This window comes from Gracilinanus agilis, chromosome 3 (assembly GCF_016433145.1).
Source record: "Gracilinanus agilis isolate LMUSP501 chromosome 3, AgileGrace, whole genome shotgun sequence".
NCBI classification, from domain to species: domain Eukaryota; kingdom Metazoa; phylum Chordata; class Mammalia; order Didelphimorphia; family Didelphidae; genus Gracilinanus; species Gracilinanus agilis.
The window spans coordinates 475,376,238-475,395,181 of NC_058132.1; the positions used below are offsets into that span (position 1 = coordinate 475,376,238).

The 18,944-nt window shown below is 34.6% G+C and overlaps 1 protein-coding gene across 1 annotated transcript in view; it reads right to left on the bottom strand.

Annotated features, from left to right (window-relative positions):
- Positions 1-5,358: 5,358 nt before the first annotated feature.
- LOC123241721 (arylsulfatase F-like) overlaps positions 5,359-18,944 on the bottom strand; it is a 62,166-nt gene continuing 48,580 nt past the window's right edge. The window contains exons 7-10 of the mRNA XM_044669279.1: positions 10,399-10,417; positions 10,048-10,210; positions 6,331-6,452; positions 5,359-5,729 (exon numbers count right to left, since the gene is read on the bottom strand). Coding sequence (XP_044525214.1) covers positions 5,362-5,729; positions 6,331-6,452; positions 10,048-10,210; positions 10,399-10,417 — 672 coding nt within the window. The 3' untranslated portion in view covers positions 5,359-5,361. The remainder of the gene's footprint in view (positions 5,730-6,330; positions 6,453-10,047; positions 10,211-10,398; positions 10,418-18,944) is intronic.

Genomic DNA, 18,944 nt, shown 5'->3' on the forward strand with positions numbered 1-18,944 from the left:
TCTTCAATATTTATCTTCTAGTTGGTGTTTAGAAAGTTGTATATTATAGATGATGTGTAGGAATGGATGCTGATAGCACTGGATGAGCAATGAGCCGAGGTAACTATTCCTATGAGGTATTAGTTAACCTTAGCTAAGAGACAATTTTGAAATGCTTACCCTCCCACCATTCTCCAGACTGAGACCCTGAGAATAGGAATCAGCCTCAATTTATAGGGTGCTCTCAACAGACTTTTTGGAGTCATGCCAGCTCATGCCACTCCTGCACTCTGTATTCCAACCACACAAATTGACAACTATCCTGGTCCGATATGGCTTCTTGCAAAAGTATTTACATTAGATGAGGACATTTATATCAATATGGACATATATGCATATAAAACATATACTGTATATATAAATATTTCTCTCTCTCTCTCTGTGTGTGTGTGTGTGTGTGTGTGTGTGTGTGTAACAAAGTAATCATAAAACTTCTATATTTGTATCCCTTTCTGCCTTCAATTTGTTGCCAGTTTTCCCCAGGTTGTTGTTTCCCCTATTCTCTTGTTACCATACAAGTTTTGTTATGAATGCTTTGGTAAGTGAGGCCCTTCTTTCTGTCTTTGATATGTTTAGGGTTTCATACCCCAGGGGTTTCTTTTCAGAGGATAGTCCAGAGGGAGAAGAAATCTTAAATGCTATAAGTCACCTGATTTGTCAAATAAGAAAACTAAAGTGCATCATGTTAAGTGATATAATGAAAGTCATATGGAAAACGACAAAGCTGAGATTTCAATTCAGTCCCTTTGACTAAAAATCAATGTCTTTGTTTAATGGTGGCCATGAAAGGGGCTTCAGTAATACACAACTATGAATATTCAGGATTAAATTTACTCATATGATAAGACTAACCAGAAACAGCATGACTGTCACATGGCTAGCAATACCTTCTATCAGTAAAACAATCTTTATACTTATCTCATGGTATGTTCTGTTCAATGACTCTATGATACAGGGATGAATTCTGGATCTTCTGGGTTGCCCAAGAATTTGTGGTGTCAGGAATAGGAATGTTTCAATTCCGATTCCAAAACAAAGTATCTTAGGGTGGGGAATAGGGATTTTCTTGCATTTCCTAAGATTCTTGTCTATTTCTTTTAAGTTCTGTGAAATGTTCTGTCACCCATATTGTTCAGAAAGCTCCAATCAGCAAGAACTGGGTATTCCAGGAAATCAACTACAGTAGAACTAATGTCAAGTTTTGTTTTGTGATGAATACAGATATTCTGAGCTTTTCTCAAGCCCAACCCAAAGCTATAGGGAGGCTCTAGGGGCTGCTAGATTGTAAGATAACTTGGCCACTCATATATAAGTAAAATAGTATGGACAGTTGGCAGAACTCATTGCATTTGGTAAGGGGTGCAGGACAGAAGGAAAGGCAGGAACATCAAACACCCCTTCAACAGGAAATTAATCAGCAATTTCCTCTAGCCATTAATTGTCTTGGAAGCATTATAGAATAAAAGACAGGGACTCCAGGATGATTGCAAGGTTTTATTTTTCCTCAGGATCAGCATTTTGGTTTCTGTAGCATCCTTTTATACAATGTACAATTATTTTTAACCCTAGAGTGGTTGAAGTCTCAACAGATGAACTGTATTCCCAACTAAATCTCCCTATCTGCTGCTAGCTTCCTTTCTTAATGAGCAGATAAACCTTTTGCCTTTCTCTCTCCTCTTCTCTGGACACAATTTGAGTCATCCTTTCCATGAACTCTTATTTATGCCCACACCAGTCTGAATCACAGGCTGGCTCATATTATCTCCAGACACACACATACATTCATGATGTGGCTTCTCGAAGAATTGGTATATTGTAGACTTTTTTTGAGTTGAGAGACAAGATGCTGGCTGCCAAATGATATCTTTATGTTTCTAACAAGTGATTAAACTTAGAATGGGTCAAAATCACAAGGGTGACATCTTTGGAAAAGTTTCCTCCCTCCGTGTCCCAAGCTTGGAACTTCAGAGGAACATAAAATTTGGAGGGGAAGTGACCTTAGAGAACATCCAGTCCAATGTCCTCATTTTGCCTAATGACTTACAATTATAAGAAATTCCAAATGGTGTGATTCTGCCTTCCCTACCTTCTTTACAAGTTTCTTTTCATGTGAACCTTCCATCAAGCAAAAATGCATGCATATTAAGTATTTGCCTTTGACAAATTTTGGCTAAAATCATCAAACGAAAAATCTCATATGGTCTTTTGAAATACAACCCTACTATTATTTCACTAAAAATTACATCTTCTGTGATATCTATTTTCCTATTAAATAATTAGTAGATCCTAGTGGAAAATGCAACATAAAGACAAAGACAAATTTATTATCTAGTGAATCCTGATTTTAGGATCATAATTTTTGAGTATAAATTGACCCTTATAAAGTTTACTTCTGTTTAGGGGAAATAAATTAGCAGATGGAAATTAATAGATGGAAAAGGAAGAAGACCTCCTGAAGGAGTTGGTAATATCAGTTTTAGCTAAACAATGAAATCCAAAACAAATTTTGGAGAGAGGTTATAAGATGATGAGAAGAGAAGAAATGAAGGCACCAAGTGCTGATGGCTTCCTTCAAAGAGTTTAGCTTATAATGTAAGGAGAGATAGAGGGCAATAGTTTGAGGAGTAATGAGATTGAATGAGAGTTTTATAAAGGTTGAGGGAAGCATCAAGTATTTTTAAAAGCAGGTAGGAAAGAACAAGCACATAAGGAGAGATTAAAGATTAAAAACAGAAGGGGAATGAAAATGGGAGAAAATCTACAAGAGAAGATTGAAGGATAAATGATCAAGGCTGCATGTCAGAGGATGAGTCTTGGTAAAAAAAATGTTAACTTCTTCATTAGAGTCTGAAATAAAGGAAAAGATGGAGGGGATGATATCAGATGTATATAACAGGGAAAAGAGAAGAATGGGGAGATCTGAGAAAAATTCATTTTTTGATGAAATATGAGGTGAGGGTCTCAGCAGAGAGAGAGTAAAAGGAAGGGATGTGATGTCAGGTTTGAAAAGAGAGAAGGGGCTTGGAAAAGATAACTGTGGTAGGTATAATAAATAATTGATTAGGAAGGACTAGAAGGATTACTTTGCACCAGTTAAAATAGAAATTATATTATGTACTGAGAATTTTGTAGTGGACTCAGTCCATGTGCTTTAGTTATTCCTTTCATTCAACAGTATGTGAATAAGAACAAAAGAAAGAGATCATAGAAGTAATCTCTCTTTGGAAGCTGAATGTGATTTATGATATTACAAAGTGGAAGAAATTTGAGAGTATATTATATTGGAAACCTGATGTGGTTCAAAAGGAATAGCAATTGTGAAAAAAAAAAAGAATAAAGCCATTCCAAAAGTAATGGACTAGGAAAGTCCTAAGAGAGAGAGAGATTGAAGGTCGTAATGGGTAGAAAAAATAGGGTAAGGGATCATTAAGCACAAGAAATATATGATGATAAATTATTATAAGAAAGCAGAATCTCACAGATCATGAAGTGAGTAGAAGAATTGCAAATAATAGAAATATAAAGATTATGACCATCCCTCCATGTAAACTGAGGAGTAAAGAAGTCATAGGAGATGAATAGATTGCAGAATTGAGAACCTATACCTACATAAATGCATGTGTGTGCATGTGTGTACGTTTGTGTGTGTGTGTGTGTGAGTGTGTAGGATTTGGGATGTTAGAAGGTGTTGAAGTATAATAATTTTGGAAAATGAATCCAGATCAAAATTGACGCGAATTCAGGGTTAGAGTTAGTTGGAATGAAAATATAGAGGTTTATTGGAGAAGGTAAGTTATTAGATGATTCACTGTTGTCCCTTGTGACACCTTTTTGCTGAGTACTCTGGTACCTCATGATGTCCTCTATGCAGCATGCAAAAGCAGGAGGAAATATGACCTGGGGAGTTTGTAACCAGTCAAGAAGCAAGAGGCTAATTTAAAATCTTCTTCATGATGAGTCAACATCCTTCTACATATGTCATTGCTTAGGGATGGGTTGAGAATCACTTATGGATTCTAAGTTTTGGAGTCAGGAAAAATTCTAGATATCATCCCTTCCAAATTCTTTTTTTCTTAAAAATGAAGAAACTGGTACCCAGAAAGGTGAAGAAACTTGTTCAGCATCACATTGTTAATTAGTGACACTGCTAGAATTCATACACAGGCATTTGGCCCTCTGACTTAAAATCCTTTACTCTTTTTACCACAACATAGATTTCTCTCTGTTAATCTCATGTTCCAACCAGAGTACATAAAGGTATTTCAATAAACGAGTTGGGAGCAGAAAAGAGACATATACAAAATTTTTTCAAGGTTTATAATCTAAATATATGCTCCTTAAAAAAAAAACAATCCTAAAACAAAACAAAATACTAAATTCTTTAACATTTCCCTCTACTAGACTGTACCATTGTGCCCTCTTGTGGTAAATATAAAATTAGTTTTAAAAAAATAGTGCAATATAAAACATTATGCCATAATAAGCAAAAGTTCTCAAATTTAAGTGAAATGAAGAAAACATTTCATGCTTTTATTTTATGGATTGGAATAACCAATAATAATTCACTTGCAGGATTATTTTTAAGAAGAGATAATATTTTAAAAAAACAATTAAAAAACACTGCAAATTTTAAAATAGCATTATAACAATGTAATGAGGGAATGTATTGATTTATTTGAGAAGTTACAGTATGGAAACATTTTTGTGTATATGCTTAAAAGTCAAACATTAAATAATTATCTGGAAGGAGACACAAATAAATTATCTTTTCAACCTCCTCATTTTACATCTGAGAAAATTCAAGCTCCAAAAACATCATCATAGTTTGAGAACTAAAAAGAACCTCAGAGACCATCTAGCCCAACCCCTTAATTTTAGAGATGAGAAATCAGACCCATGCAGATTTAATATCTTTCCCATTATCACATAGGCAGTAAGCATCAGAGGCAGTACAGAAACCTAAGTCTTCTGACTCAAGAGTTGTTGTTTATTTGATTATAACCTTCCTCTTTTTCCCATATTACTTTGACCAAGCTATCACAGCTTTTAGAAAACAAGTAAGTTAACCTGTTCTTTTTTTATAGGTATGGAAATTGAACCTCTGAGAGGTAAGATACATGACCAATCCATATAGGTAGTGGATAGAAGCCATGAAATTTGAACCCAGAAGTTCTCTGAACCAAATTGGAGATTGTATCACGTTCCTGAATATTAAAGCTCTTGACTAGGTCATAATTTTATTTAAAGACTAAACTAATTACATTGATCATTAAAATTGGAGAATAAGCAGTTTTTAATGGAAAATATCTTCTTATATTTTGGTTATATTTTTATAGTTGAATTTTCAATTTCCTTATCACAGAAACAAAATGGGAAAACACCACAGCATGGCCTCAGCCCTACTATATCATCGTTATACAAAGTGAGTTGCTCTGGGACAACTTTGAGCGTCTTTTTATGCTGCTCCACTGCATTTGCTACTTTCTTTATTACTGAATCATATTGGGGTTCATTATCTGGAGAAAGGGGGTTAGATTCAGAAGGATCCCTTGAGAGGTCAAACAACAAAGGTGGATCATGCTGAGTAACGTTTTCGCCAGTACATGGACAGTATAATACATCATAGCAACCTATTGCTCCTTTAGGATAGAAAACTGGAGTCACATAATGAACCTTCCAAACTGTGCTACCTAGAAGTCAATCGGGAAAAAAATCTATGTTAGAGAAACTATATCTTATATGAACTTTCCCCAGTTCCCCAGATATAACACTGCCACACTTTGTCTATATTTCCAACAACTTTTCACATATCTCCTTTCAAAAATTGGTAAAATTTTCATCTCCTAACTTTTAGGAAACCATGTTATTATTTCATTTATTGTGGCCAGAAACCTTGGAAATAAAATCACAACTCTTTTTTCTTCTCATTTTCTCCATAATATGATTGGTTGGATCTATTACTCAAAACAAATATCATTTTAAATTATTCTCTGCATCTTGGACTAATTTTAGTTACTTTCAAGAAGGTGTGAGTTTTAGGAAAGAACCTTCAGAAGACATCATACATCCTATTGTAGGAATGGATAACTTATTATTTTAGGATATTCTGCCTGGGAAGGATCTTAAAGATCAGTCAACCCAATCCCCTATTTTTTCTGAAAAGAAAAATAGCATTGAAGAACTAGTCTAAAGAGGATAAGAAATATACACAAGGTCACATAGCAAGGACTAGGACTAAAATTTTGATTGTACTTTAGCACATTTTTCATTACATAATTTTTTTTTACTTACTGTTCCTTGGGTGCCACCGTACAGCATGTAAAAATACACCACAGTAGTGGTACAAGAATTCATGCTCTGATTGTTCAACTTCTCCCTTCAATAAAGGCATTAGATCCCGGCCATCAATCACCCTGAGGTAATAAAACAAAAACTTGTTTCATAATTTTGGAAAAATTAAAGAATTACAAAGAAAGCAATTTCTTTACTCTAAGAGATTACAAGCTATTGGAAAAGTCAAGACTAACTCAGACCTTAAAAATACAAATGGTAGAAACCTATAAAGACATGAGCTTCAAAGATTAATACTGGGTAACATCTAGAACAAAGAAAAGTCAATCGGTAGACTAATTAGAATTCTCTTTATATATATATATATATATATATATATATATATATATATATATATGTAGATAAAGAACTTCTGTCATAATGAATTTGGTGGGTATTAGTAAATAGCAATATATGCAATTTCCAGTAAATGTCATTAAATTTTACAATTTATACTTTCTAAGCAAATCTTTCATGTATTCCAATGTTTGTGATCGAAACAGCACAGAATCTTTAACTAGACTTAAACTAAAACTAAGAAGTGATTATTCATTTAATTAATATATATTTATTAAATTATTAAATTGTGCAAACCCTTTGATCCAGAAATAAAACTACAGACCTGTATTCCAAAGAGAATAAAGATGGGGAAAAGGATCTACTTATACAAAAATTATTTATAGTAGTTCTTCTTGTGGTGGCAAACAAAATAAATACCTATCAATTGAGGAATGGCACAACAAGGTGATATGATTGTAAGGGAATAGTATTGTGCTTTAAGAAACGACAAAGGGGCAGCTTGGTGACTGGTGAACTAAGAACTAGGCCTAAAGATGGAAGGTCCTGGGTTCAAATCTGGCCTCAGACACTTCCTAGCTGTGTGACCCTCCTCAAGTCATTTAACCCCCATTGTCTAGCCCTTACTATTCTTCTGCCTTGGTACCAATACACAGTAATTGATTCTAAGATGGAAGATAAGGGCCTAAAAAAGAATTGACAAACAAGCTTATCATAGTAAAGCTTTGAAAGACTCATAGGAAGTGATGTAGAGTGAAGTGATCAGGATCAGGAGAAAGTGGTAGAAGTTAATCAATAGAGGTTAGTCAAACAACAATAGAGTGTGCCTGTTAAGTATGAATCATTTAACTATTGTCAACAAAGGCAAAGATCCAGGACTACTCTGAGGGATTTATGATGAAAAAGGTTACCTCCCCATCAAAGAAGTCTGAATGAATATTGAAATATGACATTCTTCAGTTTATTTCCTTAATTAATTTTTCTCTATTATAAGTAATATATATCTTACTTCACAAGAAGAACATGGAAATTTATATTATATAATAATATATGTATAATCTATATCATATTACATGCTGCCCTTTTGGGGTGGGGAAAGGAGTGAGAGGGCAGGAGAGAACATGGATTGTAAAAGGTTGGCAAACCATTATTAAAAATTGTATTACATGAAATCTGAAAAAACTAATTTTGGAAAGTTATTTATTTAGTGTCCATATTTTGATGATTATCATAGGAGGAATCCTTGTAGGATGAAAACATTCATGATTTAATAATGGTCAATACTTGTTCCATCAACATATAATAGCAAATTCTATCTGCATACTTCCATAACCTATACGTTAGTACTATTAATGAATATTAATTAATTAATGCTATTCATACTATACTCTCCCCCCAAAAGAAACTTACAGCCTTACTAAACAATCTTCTGGAGTGTCAGTCTTTTCCATATTTAATTTATTGATCCTTGGATTACAGGTATCACTAACTCTATACTCAAAGTGAAGCAAAGTCTTCTAGAGCTTATGATCTATTATAATAGCATTCAAGAAATATGGGTGATTTCCAAGCCAAATGAGGCATCAGTGTATGATTTTAGTACTATGGGTAATACAAAGACAAATAAAGCATGGTCCTTGCCTAGTTTTATAATGTAGCATGTAATGCTTCTGAACACCATACATTCAAATAAAAATAGCACAAACCAGAATGTGATAAAGTACATAGACTGAGAGAGATACAAGGAACAGTGCTATGAGATTTTATGCATTGGAAAACCTATGGAAACTTGTGCTGGAGGGGGCTACTCTCCTTCCACCCTCCACAGCACTTGAGGACATTTTTCACATTACCTGCCCTTCTGCCCATCAGCCCAGTGGGAGTGCTTCCTTCCTCCTCTGTCTGAGGTAAGGGGTGGCTTACATTTGAATGAGGCCCACAGTCTGGGCAATTGGTCTCTAAAAGGTTTTCCATCACTGCTTTATTACCTTTCCCCTCTCAACCCCCAATATAAGTATATAGAGAAACATAATTTATTCATTTACCAATTGTCCTTCTGGGTCTCTTAAAAAAAGAGAAGTTTCCCAGATATGAATTCTGTTTCATTTAATTTATTCTTGAAGGATTTTTTATTCCAAATTGGATGTTTGCATTCTCCAATACATTGTCCTTTAAATCGCTTCTTAAATTTTCAGTACTTTTTTAGAGAAATATTACTATTTTCTTTATTTCAGCATTGGTTCCAGTTTGAGCATTTAAGAATTTTTTTCAAGTTTAAAAGTAGATTTGAAATGAAGATTATTTTCCAATAGAATTTCTAAGGTTTTACTTGTGGTCAGAGGAATCATTTTAAGTTTTATAAGAATGCTTGGGGAAAAAATCTGTGACATCACAAAACCTTTGAGAAATATAGGATTTTTCCTGGTTAGAGTTTAAAAGTGTATTTTAAGAGTATTTTTTCTTTATTTAAAAAAAATCTAGTTCAATTTCAGATTTTCTCCCTTCCTCCACTCCTTCCTTATTCCCTGAGAAGGTAAGAAATATGATAAAGGGTGTTTTTTCTATAAATAAATGTATTCATGATTGATAAACTCAATTTTGAAATTTATATTCTGCAATGTTTGAAGGCTACATTTAAGGTCAGAATTTATTTTATTTTTCTGAAAGCTTTAGTATTCTAAATAAAACCCTTCTCTTCATCTACATTTCTTAGTTCTTAGTAGAGATAATGTATTGGAGAATGCAAACAACCAATTTAGTTTACTTTTCTCTCTGTATTGAGGAAGGTGCTAGCAATACAAACTTCCTTGACATAAGTAAAAATACATATTTTTTTAAATCCCTACATCTGCTTTCTCCTGGGTTCTATTTAAATTTTAGTGCTATGTGAAAATATTGATAAATCATCTTTTTATTTTTACTTAAAGGTATCATAAGAAAGTCCTATTGGGAAATAGAGTACCATCTTCAGTAAACTGTAAGACACATCAATTTTTGTGGTCATAAATTTCACCCTAATTCTGGCTTCATGCTTACTTTGCATCTTCAACATTGAAGACTAACAATAATTACCTCCTCATAGAGAGAAAGAGTTGGTCTCATCTTCTACATCCTTCTGTTGTATACTTTCTCATCATCACCATGATTCTCAAAAACATAATTACTTATCAAGGTCTGTTTATACCAAGTTACCCTACATTGGTGGAATCAGATATATTTTGTTTGTCTATATAATCAAAAGATATAACCATGTTTAAAGGAAAAGGTACCTAGATATTTGGCATGAAAAGTCTTCGAAAAGAGAATTGACCTTCATTTTATATCCTCTTATAAGAAAGTAAAATTGATAAGTATTTGTTTTAGATATTGTTATTTTCTTACCTATCTTGAGGTAAAGTTGCTCCTACTAGTGCAGTTAGAGTTGGGAAAATATCCATCAGACTTGTAGGTTCCTCAATAACTTTTCCAGCCCGCAATATTCCTGGCCATCTAACAATCCCTGGGACTCGAATTCCACCTTCCCATCCTGCCATTCCTTTTCCACCTATTTGTTAAGAAAAATATATCATCATATCTTTCTAAAATATTCTTACAAGCAAGAATACTTATGAAGCTTAAACCAAAATTTTGGGGATACAAACAAATACATACATGTATTTTTTGGATATATATACGTATATCCAAAAATCAGATAGTCAAAAAGCATTTACTAATCACTTAATATGTACTTACTTTCAGTGAGCTCACATTCCTGTTGGGAAAACAGGCAAACAAGATAAAGGTAGAGGAGATGGAGAATAATGTCAGAGAGAGGGCACTAGCAGTGAGGGAGAAATAGAAAAGATTTCTGAAAAGACTGAGATTTGAGTTGAGTCTTGAAGTAAGCTAAGGAAACTTTTTGATGAAGGCAAGAAGAGAGAATTCCAAGCAAGAGATACAGAAAAGACATGGAGTAAGGTCATGGAGAGTCTTGTGAAAGGAACAGCAAAAATAATGTTGCAAAGTCATAGAGTATTTGGAGGTGAGTAAAGTCTCAAAAAACTGAAAAGATAGGAAGAGGGTAGGTCATAAAGGTCTTTAGAAACCAGGAGATTTTATATTTAATTTTAGAGGTAATAGGGAGCATATTTGGGGAAGAGGGTAAGGAAGTAACATGGTCAGATCTTAGCTTTAGTGAGGAAATTAATTTTTTTTCATAAATGGAGACATATGAAACTGTTGGTTACTCAGTTCTGGAATCAGTAAGGCATAAGTTTTGAGTATATATATACATGTATGTATATACATATATTTGAAAATTACCTGCTTAATAAAAGGAAATATTAAGCACTGCTTGAATACAAAAAGAAAAGGTAAATTTTCTTGTGTGCAGTCATCCTTGTGATCTGAAGCATGTATTTGCAAATCTGGAGTAGGCACCTTTTGGAATCAGTGAAAAGTTTTATGTTGTGCAAATTTAAATACACCAAAAGAGAAAAGGCATACATACCTACATGTTAAAGAAAATGAATCTCTCATTCTACTGAAATCTAGTTTAACTTTACCATCTCTGTAAATCACTATGACAACCACATTTCAATTATTATCTCAACAATTATCTAATTTTATTTAGCTGATCATAATCTTTTGGCAGATCTCCAATTGACTATTTCATATTTAGTATTGAATATTCCAAAATCATCTCAAGTGCCACACATCAAATGCATAATCATATGTATTACATCATTCAATATTTTTCCTCCAAAACTTATCCCTCTTCTGAACTTCTTTAAAATCATCGAGAATATCACCAACCTCCCAGGCACACAAGTTTGAGACCTCAATGTCTATCTTGACTTCTCACTCTCTCTTTCTGTATATATCCAATCTGTTGTTAATTCTTGCCTAAAGAATCTCACCTGTTCCATCTTTTCCACTTACACAAATACTATTCTAATTCTGGCCTTTATTATTCCTTTTTTTCTTTTTTTCTTTTTCAATCAAATGTAGAAACAATTTTTAAAATTTGTTTTCTGACATTTGGGATCTAGATTCTCTGCCTCCCTGAGACAGTAAACAATCTAATATAAGTTATGCCAGTTTTGTACAATACACATTTCCATATGGTTCATGCTGTAAAAGAAGACACATATTGTACCTGTAAGAAAAAACTGTCTTTAATCACCTCTCACTTTCAGCATTGCACTGCTATTGTTCAAGTGTGTTGACTCTGACACATCATGGATCATAGCACACTGATTCTTATCTATGGAGTTTTCTTGGGAAAGATACTGGAATGAATGGTTTGCCATATTTTTCTTCTCCAATGGATAAAGGCAAGCAGAGTTTAAGTGCCTTGCTCACGTAGCTTCTAAGTGTCTAAAAGTCAGGACTATTTACTTTGCCTCAAACCTCTCTCAAATCTCTCCAATCCAATCTAAAATCAGCACTGCTGACAATTTAATTTAATAAAGTAGATATCTGTTTCAGCAAATTTAAAGGGCGCCATATTAGAACTCTTTATTGTTTTGTACAGACAACACCCCATTTCTTATTTTTGTGACTTTACACTGGCTGTTGACCATATGAAGAAAACATTCCTTCCTCATTTTAATATCTTGAAGTTCCTACTGTCCTTTTAACTTCAGATCAAGTTCCACTTTAAACACAAACCATTCTTGATCTCCATCTTCCTTCTTCTTGTTTATGATTGCCCTCCCTTCTACAAACATTTTTAATTTATTTTATAAATAGTTAGCATATACTTGGTTGTTTACCTACTGTTTCTCCCATTTGGTTGTAAGTTCTTTGACATAAGTTCTTTTTTATCTTTTTCTTTAAGCATTTAAAAAAAAGATATTTATTTGATTGTTAAACTAAATTTCCCAGATATTTCCCTTTCTCCTTTCCTTGCCTGCACTAAACAGGGCATCATCTGAATATATTTGTCTCTGTGTGTATATACACACATATATATATTTATATACATACATATATGTAAAACTATGTCTTGCTTGTTTTTATAGATCAATTCTTTCTCTGAAGGTGGACATACACAAGTTATTCTTTAAACAATATTTCTGTCACTGTATCATTCCTTCACAATCATTTGCCACAACTTGATGGGCAACTGATAGATATGCCCTCAGTGTCCAGTTTTTCACCACTACAAAGAAAGATGTTACAAATATTTTAGAACATATAGTCTTATAGAACATATAGTAGTTTTTCTTTTCCCTTCATCACATTAGGAAACAAAACTAATAGTGACATTGTTGGGTTAGAGGATATGTACAGTTTGTAACTCTTTGGGCATATTTGGGGAGGTACTTTTAATTTTTGTCTTTGTATTCCCAGGGCTTAGCACAGTTTATGTCACTTCATAAATCTTTATTTCTTATATATTTTTATTGATTAAATTTGATTCAGTAATTCCTTCAATTTAATTTGATGCAGTGTAAAGTTTGGTGCTAGATCTAGAACTGGTACAAAGGTGAATAAGACAATCTCTGAATTCAAGGATCTTAAAATATTCTTGCTTTCTTTAAACTCTAAAGCTACTCTGATATCTCCATTTATTTAATTTTTTAATGTATTATAACTATGTACATGTCTCATTCCCTCACATTCCCAATTACTTTGAAACTATTTGATGTTAAAGAATATTTTCTTCTCCATCTTTGTATCCTTAGAACTTGGCAGAGTATCTTCATTACACAAAGAAGACTTAAATATTTGTTTAACTAAAATGATTTTTTAAAAGATAAAAAAATTACTCAAATAACTATGATGTAAGGCAGAATTTAATAAAAGTCACAAATAAATATAACATTTCATCAAGTTTCCAAGAATAGATTATATCTTATTAGAAACAATCAAGATTTCAAGGTGGAAGTGGCATTTGAGTTAAGCTTTGAGAGATGAATAAGGTTTCAAAAGGCAAATAGAGTAGAGAGAACCATTAAACTAAGGGGAAGAGATAGGAAGGGCTTCAAGGCTTTTTCAGACAACAGATGATCTATTCAGTGTAACTCAAACATAGTTTGTGTGGAGAAGCTCAAGATATAGAGGGATACTCCAGGTTAAGATGACTGCAGAATAGAAGCAGGGCTCTTTACTCTCCTCACTGACTCATATAGCATACCTCCAAAGGACAAAAAAAAAAAACAAATCCAGATGAAAGAAGGGACCCCACAATAGGATGCAGTATCGAAGGTACTTGGGATTTGGGCACTTCCATGCTATAAAGGGGAAATAGATCCCATAAAAATGCAAGCTGATCAACCCTCCCCCACCCCACCCACAGTACCAGAGTCAAAGGCTGTGCACCAGAGTTGGAGAGAGTGGGGGCACAAAATCTAGCTCCTTGGCAGCTAACTGGTACACTAGAACCTTGCCCCTGAGAGCAACAAGACTTGAGACCCGAGGAGGCTGGAGAGTGCAGACCTTGAGCATGGGAGTGGGATTGAAAGAGGCAGTGAACAGTAGAAGTAGCTCAGCAAGCTGAGACTGAGGGGAAAACCTCAGGTGGAGGAGCAAGCTTGGGCCAATTTCCAGACTCTGGGCAGCCAACTACAAGAGGGCTTGACCCTGAAAACAGCCAGACCAGAGACTCCAGGAGGCTGGGGAGTGTAGACCGTGGGCTCAGGAGTGATGCTGAGAGGGGTCATGGACAGCAAAGGCCTAGCAGACAGTGGAAGCCAGGAGACTCACAAAGTAGCCTCAGGCAAAAAACTGCTCCTTAGCTCCATACAAAGAGGGTCGGCTTGCCTTACTCAGACTTCTGGCTGAGAAAGCAAAATGATGCCAAGCAAGGCCCAAGAAATAAACACCAAAAAGACCAAGAAAAAAGCTCTAACACTTGATAATTTTTGCACAGAAAAAAGACAGAAAACAGAGGAGGACAAACAATTAAAGACATCCAAACCTCCCCCCCCCCCGCCAAAATGAAAAGTGGTCACAAGCTCTTGAAGAGTTCAAATCTAAGATCATGGGAAAGATGGAAGAGATCTAGCAAGAAAATAACAGTTTAAAAGGCAGAATTTCGCAATTGGAAATTGAGGTTTAGAAATCAAATGAAATGATAAGCAAATTGAAGACCAGAAATGATGAACTAGAAGCCATGAAGAGCCAGATAGACCAGACTGAAAAGGAAAACCAAAAAAGTATTACTGAAAACCAGTCTTTAAAGTCTAGAATTGGAAAACTAGAAGCCAATGACATCACAAGACAGCAAGACTCAATAAAGCAAAGTCAAAAGACTGACAAAATAGAAGGAAACATGAAATATCTCAATGAGAAGATAATAGATCAAGAAAACAGGTCTAGCAGAGACAACTTGAGAATTATTGGTCTTCTGGAAAAATCAGAGACAAATAAAAAAGGTGGCCAACAGTACCAGATCTTAAACTGTACTATAAAGCAGTAGTCATCAAAATAATATGATACTGGCTATGAGACAGAAGGGAGGATCAGTGGAATAAACTAGGGGTAAGCAAACTCAGCAAGACAGTCTTCAATAAACCAAAAGAACCCAGATTTGGGGACAAAAAACACTATTTGACAAAAACTGCTGGAAAATTGGAAAACAATATGGGAGAGATTGGGTCTAGATCAACATCTCACACCCTATACCAAGATAAACTCAGAATGGGTGAATGACTTGAATATAGAGAAGGAAACTATAAGTAAATTAGGTGAGCACAGAATAGTATACCTGTCAGATCTATGGGAAAAGAATAATTTTAAAACCAAGCAAGAGTTAGAAAAAAATCACAAAATGTAAGATAAATAATTTTGACAACATTAAAATAAAAAGTTTTTGTACAGACAAAACCAATGCTACCAAAATTGGAAGGGAAGAAACAAATTGGGATAAAATCTTTATAACAAAAAATTCAGGCAAAGGTCTAATTACTCAAATATACAAGGAGCTAAATCAATTGTACAAAAAAAAATCCATCCCCCAATCGATAAATGGGCAAGGGACATGAATAGGCAATTTTCAGATAAAGAAATTAAACTATCAATAAGCACATGAGAAAGTGTTCTAAATCTCTAATAATTAGAGAAATGCAAATCAAAACAACTCTGAGGTATCACCTCACCCCTAGTAGATTGACTAAAATGAGAAAAGGGGAGAGTAATGAATGTTGGAGGGGATGTAGCAAAATTGGGACATTAATGCATTGCTGGCGGAGTTGTGACCTATTCCAACCATTCTGGATGGCAATTTAGAACTATGCTCAAAGGGCTTTAAAAGACTATCTGCCTTTTGATTCAGCCATAACACTGCTTGGATTATACCACAAAGAGATAATAGAAGAGAAAAGGCTTGTACAAAAATATTTATAGCCGTGCTCTTTGTGGTGGCAAAAAAAAATTGGAAAATGAGAGAATGCCCTTTGATTGGGGAATGGCTGAACAACTTGTGGTATCTGTTGGTGATGGAATACTATTGTGCTCATAGGAATAACGAACTGGAGGAATTCCATATTAACTGGAATGACCTCTAGGAATTGATGCAGAGTGAAAAGAGCAGATCCAGGAGAACATTGTACACAGAGACTGATTCACTGTGGTACAATCGAACATAACAGAATTCTCTACTAGCAGCAATGCAAGGATCCAGAGCAAGGCTGAGGGACTTATGAGAAAGAAAACTAGCCACATTCAGAGGAAGAACTGTGGGAGGAGAAACACAGAAGAAAAACAACTGCTTGAACATATGGGCTGATGGGGATATTATTGGGATGTAGACACTAAACGATAACTCTAGTCCAACTATCAATAATATGGAATCAGGTCTTGATCAATGATACATGTAAAACCCCGTGGAATTGAGTGTCATCTAAGGGGGCTTAGGGGGCCTTGGAGGAAAAGGGGGAAAGAACATGAAATATCTAACTATAGGAAAATATTCAAAATAAAACATTTTTAAAAAGATATAGAGGGATAAAATTATATTGGAGCCAAAACATGGAAAGGCTTGAATGCTAAAAAACTGAATTTGTATTTAAATTGGCAGTAAATTAAAGGTTTTTGAAGTAGGGATTCATATCATCAGAGTAGTGCTTAGAATAATTAAGCTTTTTAGTATTCTGTCCAAAAGATTATAAAAAGGAAGAGTCCAGAGTGAGATGAATGATTAACCACTGCAATAGGGCCATGCAAGAAGAAATAGAGAGGGCAACTGGGTGACTCAGTGGATTGAGAGTCAGGCCAAGATATGCAAGGTTCTCAGTACAAATATGGCCTCAGACTCTTCTTAGCTATGTGATCCAAGCAAGTCACTTAACCCACATTTCCTAACCCTTACCACCCTTCTGTTTTTGCACCAATACACAGTAATGATTCTAAAATGGAAGGTAAAGGAGGAAGAAAAGGAAGGAGAAGAAGAAGAAGAAGAGGAAGAAGAGGAAGTGGAAGAAGAAGAAAGAAGAAGAAGAAGAAGAAGAAGAAGAAGAAGAAGAAGAAGAGAAGGAAGGAAGGAAGGAAGGAAGGAAGGAAGGAAGGAGGGAAGGAAGGAAGAAAAAACACCAATTGCTGGAAATTAAACTTAAAAAGAATCTTTATCACTGGGGATATTGAGTAGGATTATCTCCACAATAAATCAAGTGTAATCAAGTGAAAAGACTGGTCACCAACTTGCTTCAACCCTGGTAAAGATAGCTATCTCATAACCACTAAATATGCTAAACTTATTTTTAAACCTTTACCATTTGTCTTAAAATGGATAGTATGTATTGGTTCTAAGGTAGAAAAGCATTAAGGGCCAGGCAATGAAGGTTAAGTGACTTGCCCAGGGTCACATGGCTAGGAATGTCCTGAGGCCAGATTTGAACCCAGGACCTCCCATCTCTTGGTCTGGCTCTCAATCCACCAACCCACTTACCTGTCCATTAGACTGAACTTTTGATGTTAGAGCTACAAGAATCATTTTTTAATGGGATACAGTAGATAGCACAAACTCAGTAGATCTCAGGATCATTGGAGGATTTAATCATGTTGATATATTACTTTAAACCAAGGGAGTAATATAATGTAACAAAAGAGTGCTACACTAGGAATCTGAAGTTAGAAATCTGGCTTAAGAATCAGTCCAAAACCCACCTTTGCAGACTTGCCTCGGTATTATTACTTTTGTAGTTGTTATTAAGATATTTATCATTATTTTGATATGTTATGATTATTATATATTAACTCTAATAGCATTTAATTTTTGCAAAGTGCTTAGCAATATCTCATTGTGTCCTCCCTAAATCCCTGGAAGGTAGGTATTTTGCTGCTGTTATCTCTATTTTACAGAGGAGGAAAAGGAAGGCTCCTTGAGTCCTGGAAATGTGTTTTTGCCTTTCTTTGTATCTCTTCTATTTAACAAAGTTCCTGACACACACTAAGCATCTTGTTCTTATTGAGTGACTGATACTACCTGTTTGAGAGTTCATGGACAAGACATCTAACATCTCAGAGCCCCATTTGCCTCATTTAGCAAAAAGCAACAATAATGCTCAAAGGTCTTTTCTGAGAAAAGTGCTATTGAAAACACTATGACAATGTGAGCTATTGTTAAATAAAGCAGAGTAAACAGGCCATTCAGAAAGGTATGGCACAAGTAGTTTTTGTTCATTAATATGTATGAATTTAAACATATTACATAATGAAATAAATCATCTGTAGCATAGATTTGTTTGATTTCATGTGCCCAGGCCTTAGTATTCTCTGTGAGTATCATACTTTACTAGTAAATAGTGAGCCTCAAAGAAACAGGTGACTGAGGGGTGGAGGATTGGGCTGTTTCCAAGCCTTTGGCATCACATATCAAGGATTTTTGCCATAAAAGATAAGAGCAACAACACCCTATCCAGTGTGTATGACTTGAGGAGTTAACGTTTTCTATTCTCTACTTTATGCTCCTTTTCCAGGGTTCTTATTTTTCTATTATCACTGGAAACTAGGTCAAGGATTGGACCTAATAATTAGAAGCATCTGTAGAAGTCATCCGTACCAATTCCTTCCACTGTTCTTTCCTTTTTTTTCTCTTCCCTGATCTTCTGCTCCTACACCTTTTTCTATATTCTTTACCTTCAGTATTTCCCAAAATGCAAGAATGAAAGAAACATCTAAACCAGAAAAATCTCTTTTATATACTTGTCTGTGCTTGTCCTTTATACACTTGTGAGAGCAGGTTAGAAACACTTCCTTATAACCAATCTCTTTAGAATTCCACAAGCATGCTTCATGGCAGCATTAGCTAATTTCAGTTACCTTGCTTTAATATCTGCTAATTTAAAAAAAAA